Here is a 7,964-nt window from a genome sequence, read left to right as displayed (position 1 = left end):
GCCTCTCAAGCTTCGGGGTTTAAGGATCTCTTGGGGCCCATATTTCATTTGCCCCCAAATATCTTTCTTACTTCTTGCCATCAAATTTGCTTCATGACCAATCTCGGTCTTTTCTCTACAAATCTCCTTTTAGATATCACTGGGGCCTGATTAACCCATTACAAAAAACAATTCCCCAGGGGCGGGAAGTAGTTTACAGAGAGCAGAACCTGTCTCACTTCCTGTGTAGATGAGAAAACCAGAATGCAGCGAAATCAAATGACGCCAGTGATGATGCAGCCATATTAGTCATAAAGAGCAGTTAAAACTGAAATTTTGGACTGTTCTCATTCTACTTTGCTGAGGATTAGGGTTTCGGATCATCCACCTGTTGCCTAGGAAAATTGAGAGCAGGCCTCAGAGACACGTAGCACAGAAAAGTCCTTAGATGGTAAGGAAGTCAACCAGCTTTTTGACCCAATGGCGGTCACACTACGGATACGTCTCTTTATCCTACCCTTGGTCTATACTTGCTCCCTGCCTGAAACATAACTTGCTCTGTAGTCACCTCAAGACAATGAAGGCTTTCAATTTCTTTTGGAGGGGAAGCCATTGAATGTCTCCAGTGACACAGTGTGGAAGTTGCCCATTACAGACTTTCTCACGGGTGTTCTCCTTCTGACATAGTGGAGGACAAAATGGGAAAGAACACGTCCAGTGACAGACAAACCAGGGTAGTGTCTGTTCCTAGAGCATTTCTAGAATGACTCTAGAAAGGAATGGATTAAATGTGGGCTACCTTAAGACTTAAAGGACCATCATTTTTATGGTTTTGCTCCTAATGGTTGCTGAACAGTTTAACTGGGAATTGTCAGCAGATGAAGAGTACAGAGAGACTTTTCATAACAGGAAGAACAGGGAGGGAAAATTATCCGGTTCCTCGGTATCATCATGCTCTAGGACTGGGGTTTTTCCAGAGGCTGTGCAGCTGCTCGAGCCTTTAGAAAGAAGGCTGGGCCCAGCAATACATAGATGATCGTGGTCATTTCACCTTGGTTTCTAAAGAAACTCCTCACGGGGTCTCTTAATGGGTAATGACAGAATGCTGGAGGGTTCTAGAGCACAGGATACTCCTCCTTGTAGGCATCACTTGTAGAATGAAACTGGGCTTTTCGTCCAGTCTCTCCAATCAAGGCCTAAAGTGGTCTCTGGCCACTTGTGAAGATGCTAATTATCCTGCTGCTGAAAAGAATGCTGACGTCCCCCAGACAGGTTAGCTTCCCGGCAGACATCTTTGTCTAAACGATTTGCCCTTTGAGGAAGAAGCCCAACACCTTCCAGCTAAAGATTTTACAAACAATAATCAAACTTTGACTTCTCACTTTTAGGTTCCATATTGGCTCAGAGTAAATAGATGCCAAGTGGGACGGGGTTTATCATCGCTCTCTTCTGCGCTCTCTTCTCTTCTTTTCAGAGACTCAGTGAAAATAGATGGTAGCTACTCAAGGGTTAGCCCTTAGCTACAAAAAAAGAGTACTTAAAAACACTTTCCACATAATTGCTTTGAAGAAAATAGTCATTTATTGTCAAAGCATCCAACATACCTGGATAATCTATAAAGTTTAATAAATCTTTCCAGGGATAAAAGAAACACATAACTATTCAGACTCCATTTCACTGGCACAAAATTACACTTTGTATTAAAAGCAAATACATATTTACATAATGATGACATTCTTCATTGAAGTCCATAATCATTTCATGATCCATGCACTTCCCCCTGGAAACTGAAATTGAATGGTGACCCCTTTTTCTTCATTTTATTTATTTTTGTAAGAACACAAACTGTCATCAAGAAATGCAGAAAGCATCTCACCCTCCTCCTTTACTTTATATCTAAAATAAAATTTGCCCTTACATATAATTATTACATCTAAACCGTAAGTGCTTAATAATTTAAGTAGAAACGTATGACAAATGCATCAATATGTTGCAATATATGACATTTTTAAAAATGTACCTTTGTTTTTGGAAAGTGAAAATGCGTGCATTCAAAAGAAAACCCCTCGAACAACCCACCCAATCAAAAATCCACCATCCCGTCTTGTGCGTGTGCGTGTGCGTGTGCGTGCGCGTGGAATGTAGGTCGCAGGTAAACATGTAAGGAAAGGTTGGGGCGGCCCGTGTACGCTTGAGTGTGTGTGCTCCGTCTCTGGGTGCAGCGTTCCAGGTCACAAGGAGGTGGGGGGGGGTCCTCGCGTGTTTTCCCCGCAGGTGGCTTGGCTGCGAGCGCGCGCGCGTGGAGAGCCGGGGTCCTCTCGGGTCAGTTGTGCGAGGTCATGTGCCTGGAGAGGTGGTGGCGCTCCCTGAAGGACTCGTTGCAGATGGGACACTTGAGCTTCTCCTCCCGCCGCCGCTTCACCAGGGGCTCCATCGCGTACTCCTTCTTGTGGTGCGAGCGCATGTGGTACACCAGGTCGGAGGTCATGCGGAAGGACGCGTTGCACTTGGCGCACCAGTTCTGCGCCGGCAGACACAGCGACGTGAAGGACGGCGGCAGCAGCGTGAGCGCCGAGGGCAGCTGCAGCTGCAGGGGCCCCGCGGCCGCCGCCGCCGCCGCCGCCGCGGCCGCCGAGCTCTTGGGCCAGAAGGCGGTGGCGTAGAGGAAGGGGTTCTGCTTGGGCAGGCCGCCCCCGCCGCCCCCGCCGCCGCCGCCGCCCGCCAGCGCCCCGCAGCCGCCGTTCAGGTCCGCGGCGCCCTGCAGCTTCACGGCCAGCGGGTCGGCGGCGGCGGGGTAGAGTCTGGCGGGGCCCACGCCGTCGCCGGGGTGGCACGGCTCGAGCGCGCCCAGCTTCTGGCCCAGCACGAGCGGCGACAGCTGCGCGAAGGAGCGCGCGGGCTGCGAGAAGGCGCTCTTGCGCTCGTCCGGCCCGGCCCCCTGGCCGCCGCCGCCCGCCGCGCCCGCGCCCCCGCCGCCGCCCGCGCCGGGGCCGCCCGCGCCGCCCAGCTGCGGCACCGACGTGAAGGCGCTGCCCCGCGCCGGGCTGCCGCCCTCCAGCCGGCTGGGCAGGGGGCCCCCGGGCCGCGGGGCCAGCAGCTTGTCGGCGCCCGCCGGAGAGGCGGCCACGGGCGTGGAGGGGCCGCCGCCGCCGCCGCCCCCCGCGTCCTGCTCGTCGGCGGCCGCGCCCCCCCCGTCGGCCGCGTCCTCCTGCAGACCCGCCGCGCGCGCCGCCTTCTTCACCTCCACGAAGGCGCTGCGCTTCGCCTCGCCCGTCTCGGGGCTGGGCGGCGCGAACAGGCGGCCGCTGTCCTCCAGGCCGAAGTAGCTGCCCGCGGCGCGGTACTGCTGCGGCGTGCACACCAGGTCCTCCTTGGAGGCGGGCGGCGGCCGCTCGGCGAAGCGACCCCGGGCCCCCGCCAGCCCCGCGCCGCCGCCGCCGCCGCCGCCCTCCGCCGCCTCGTCCGGGAATTTCCGCTTGCCCTTGCCGCCGCCCGGGGCGCTGCCGTCGGGGCTCAGCTCCGCCTCCTGCTGGCCGCCGCCGAGGCCCCGGCCCGGGGAGCAGGTGTGGCCGCCGCCCGAGTTCTCGAGCTCCCGGGCCAGGTTGTGGAAGTCCGTGGAGGGCTTGGCGCCGCCGCCGGCCGCGGGCTGGCCGCTGCCCTCGGGGGAGGGGGCCGGGTAGTGGTGCACCGGGCCGGCTTTGCCGAACTTGGGGCCGGCGCCCAGAGGCGCCTCCTGCGGCGGCTGCGGCTGGTCCTTGCCGCCGCCCCCGCCCCCGCGATCCTTGGCGCCCGCGCCGCCGCCGTGCTCCTCCTGCGGGCTGGCGTCCGCGCCGTGCAGTCTCTTGGGGCAGCGGAAGCGCAGATGCGCCACGTAGGGGAACTCGAACTGGAAACGCTGGCTGCACTCCAGGCATGTGTACGGGGACGACCCTGCTCAGCGAGAGAACACCGCACACGCGCACACACGCACACCCACGCGCGCACACACGCGCACACCCACGCGCGCACACACCGCACACGCGCGCGCACAGGCACACCACGGGGTTACTAAGCATCGTCTCCGCAGCAGCTCGCCATCACCCCCTTCGCAGATCCACCGCCATCTCTGGGGACCTGAGCGCCCCGAGAAGAGTGCCCTGTCCGAGCTGATCTAACTTCCCCTCCAAACCCGGGGCAAGGCAGCAACCAAGCCGAGGGTCCCAGCTTCGTGCCGCGCTAGGCCTCCGGGTTTCCCCGCGGACGCCCTAAGGGAGGGACAGGCGCCAGGGCGCCGAGCGAGTCCCCGCCTCTCCCTGCGTCTCCCCCACTCGTGAAGGGCCCCGTCGCAGGTCGCGAGCCAACCTACCATTCATTTTGCGCTGGGGTCTAGAGGGCCAGAGCAAGAGTAACTCACTCAGTTCTTTCCCATACCAAACCAGTAACTCCTCGTCTTTGGCAATCCTGCGGAGAGAACGGTAGAACAGCTGTCCGTTTTTGATGTAGGCCTCGAGGTTCTGCTCTTCTGTCTCTCGGGCTGATTGGACAAGTCGCAGCCACATCAGACCTTCTGAAGAACCGCTCGCCGCGGACGTGTCCACCTGCAGGCCGGAAAACAGGAAGAACACGAGAAGGTAGGGGCGGGGGAGGGAGACCCGCCCGAGAGAAAGCAGCCAGAGGAACCCGCACCGTGTCCTTTCTGTCATTCTTTGCCGAAGAACTGTCTGAGATCGAGCTTAACCGTGACCCAAGCTGGCACCCGCCTTTGTGTTTGCAAGCAGCAGGCCAGATGACTGTCCTTCGAAGCGCTGTACCAATCATATAAAGCCGTGTTTTTCATATACTGGTTGAATATCAAATGAGGACATTTCTCTTTAAAATTCAAATTAATATTAACCTCTTGAGAATTCAGTTCTAAATTATCCCACATTACAAAAGTGTGAGGAATTTTGTTTGCTTTGGAAGTTCAAAAGCAAGCTTAGATCTTAGAAATTATTCCGTGGCATTCATTCATCTTCCTAATTTTGCCTTAAACAATGAATAGTTCTTCTTTGTAAAGAAAGAATAGAAAGCGGGAGGACTTATATCTTGAAAGCCAAACATATGAATTTAATGATGTTTTATTGTCACGCCATTAACATTTTCATTAAATACAAATTCTGGAACTAGGCTAACTTCCTAGAAAGAGTAGCATTTAGAGGAAAAGAAGGCCTCCTGGGTCGGAACACAAATGCACCCAGTACTTACAATAAAAGTACTTACAGAAAGTACTTAATTTGCAAATAGCTTCCACCCTAGTTGAAATCTTCCAGAGTTAAGGAAGTTGGGCTCACCGCCAGGAAAGCCTAGAACTGAGGCAGTGATTTAGATATACCTGGTGTTTCAAATCATATTTTACCATTTATTCCAGAAATCAGCTGACAGTGATTTGAGTTTAATATTCTTTTTCTGTTTTTTGGTGTGTAAAATAGGATGTCTCACATTACTTTACTCTCTACATTCATAACCTATCTCAGCTTGTCATTAGAATGATCCTTGGTCCATTTTCAACACGGGGTTACCTTCATACCCTATGCAGCACTGGCCAAGACTTACCCGGAAGATATAGGGGACTGTTCTCTTGTCCGTGGACTTGAGAGCTATGAAAGCTATGCTGTCATACAGGGAAGTATGGCTCAGGATGCAGGGACCAAATATAGCATTCTCAGGGATGTCGCAGGTCGTGTAAACACTGGTAAAAATATCTGTCAGACACTGCTGGACAGCCTTGGTATCTCCATCCCAGATGCCTCGCTGGATGCCCGAATCCTCCATCACTGGTGACAGATACACAGGACAAGGAAACAACTTATATTACTCCTTATTTACTCCTTTTGCCTCTATGAATCCAGGCAGAACATTTCAACTAGAGTTATATTTTTCTTGAGTTTACCTGATTTTTCACATAGCCTTGATTTCAAAAATAAAGCCAGTGGCAGATTAGATCTGGCATATTTCGAAAATGCCAACTGAGGCGTACTCCCCCTCCCCCATCGCTGCCGCTTTCTTTAAAGAATTGGAATCGTGGGATCTCAGGGAGGACCGCTTTTGAGAAGGAAAACAGGTCTAGGAAGGACAGACCCGCGTTTTGCATTCCCTTGGGGAGGAGGAGCCAGGATTTGGGGGAGAAGGGTGGGGAGGACAATAGGGGTTTGTTTTGTTTTGCTGTTACTGGCCTACAGACTTCCCCCACCTGAAAGAAACTTCCAACCCTTGGGAGAAAGCTCCTCTCCTCCTTTCTAATGTATTGAACTGGGTGCCCAGGAGTTGATATTTTTCTTTCTTCCAAAGAGGGGAGCGGCCTTAGCGAGCTGGCAGAGACAGCAGAGCACGGCGAATAGATTTCCAGGAGAGTGTCAGGGCCACTGAGTCTGTGTCAGCTAACCTTCCTCTGCAGCCTACCAGAGGGGGACCTATGTCTGTTCATTACCATAATCCAACACTGTCCCTCCGAGGCTTTAATTAAAAGCAGCAAGCAGAGGTAATTATTTTTTTCTCGACATGCTTATTTATGGATGAGAGTGAATCCCAGTTACCTTGTTATACAAGGGGGTAGACTGAGTTGCATGTGCCTCATGAAGTGAGCAGGTACAGGGCAGGCCTGAAATGTCCCCTGATGGAAATAGTGCATGTGTAGTGATTGGTGAATTCTCACTCCCCCAGATAGGACCCTGTTTGGGCAAGAGGGGGCAGCCCCACTTGGGTAGACCTCTGTGGGCTCTCTGCCTGTTTAATCCACAGCAAGTTACAAAGTTTAATACCCTGATGGAGGGCTTTATTAAGCTGTCATAAAGAGACATTATCCTTCCTATGCCACTGGACACCCTTACAAAACTTGTCACTTAAAAAAAAAAAACAACAACAAACAAAGCAGGTGTTTAAAATTTAAAATGGCTTTGAACTAACTGCATTATTAACCCTGACTGATTAAAAGATTCCCCCAAGTTAGTTTTTCCCTAATAACATCGAGATAGGCAGTAATTTATGTATACTTTGTATAATTTAAGTCGCAAGAAAGAGGAGACCTAATTCTTTTCCTGAGAAGCTGTTCATTATGGAATAATATTAGTAATGTCCATTTTTATCATAATGTCTATTAACCAATTAATCTTGTAAATGTGATTACAAGGTAGAGGTTTTTTTTTTTTTTTTTTCCCTTTTCAGTTAACAGAGCATGAAACTTTGGTCAGCCTCTTTCTCCATTCACTCTGCTACATCCTCCAAATGTCAAGTACTGGGCTGTTTCTGCCAGACAGAAATAAGAGAAAATACCCATAAAATAGAAACTTACTTTATTATATTAGGGCATCTTTCTCTGGGTATTTTTACCCCACACAAGGTAGCCTTTCTGATCTCTAATTGCACATTTAAATACGTTTAAAAAAAAAAAAACAACCCTTCAGAATCTCTCCTCTCCTTTTCAGCGGAATCCTATTCTCTCCTTTTCAGTTTCCTCAATTCAGCGTTTTATGCCTCAATTTCTCCCTTCCCTTTAAAAGTCTCTTTCACACAGGCGTTTCATTGTGCGGGAGGTCGCCCGTCACTTCGGCGACAGCAGGGACGCAGTCATTAACATGCAGTTCTACCGAACAATACGGCGAAAGCCCCTCGCTCCGCCGCGCTCCGAGGGGTTCGCGTCGCCGCCGCGGCCGCCACGAGCCTCGAGCGGCCACAATGCGCGCCGGGCGACAGCCGGGGCTCCCCGCCGGCGCGCGGTCGCCGCCGCCACCCGGCCCCTCCGAGCTCCGCGGCTGCGGCGGCCCCGGCTCCCGGGGCGCGGGGATCCTCCCCAGAGCGCGCGGGGCTCGCCGAGAGCGCGTCGCTGCCGCCGGCCGCTCGCCCTCCCCGCGGGCAGGCATTGTCTGGCGGCCGCGCGCGCCCCGGCCGCCGGCGTCTCCCGCGAAGGGATCGCCGCCCGCTCCTCCCTTTGTATCGTCGCGTCGCCGGGAGCGGTCCCCGCCGCAAGGCCG

At 53.2% G+C, this 7,964-nt stretch overlaps 1 protein-coding gene across 1 annotated transcript; it reads right to left on the bottom strand.

Moving 5' to 3' along the window:
* Positions 1–2,302: 2,302 nt before the first annotated feature.
* Positions 2,303–5,769, bottom strand: PRDM8 (PR/SET domain 8; the record flags this gene model as incomplete). Its single annotated transcript, XM_080796192.1, has 3 exons — positions 2,303–3,909; positions 4,325–4,556; positions 5,551–5,769. 3 exons carry the CDS (start codon positions 5,767–5,769, stop codon positions 2,303–2,305), a joined length of 2,058 nt encoding a protein of 685 aa, XP_080652318.1.
* Between the last annotated feature and the right edge of the window lie 2,195 nt (positions 5,770–7,964).

Source organism: Martes martes (genome assembly GCF_963455335.1).
Source record: "Martes martes genome assembly, chromosome: 2".
In the NCBI taxonomy this organism is placed as follows: domain Eukaryota; kingdom Metazoa; phylum Chordata; class Mammalia; order Carnivora; family Mustelidae; genus Martes; species Martes martes.
This window is presented reverse-complemented; position numbering and strand designations above follow the sequence as displayed.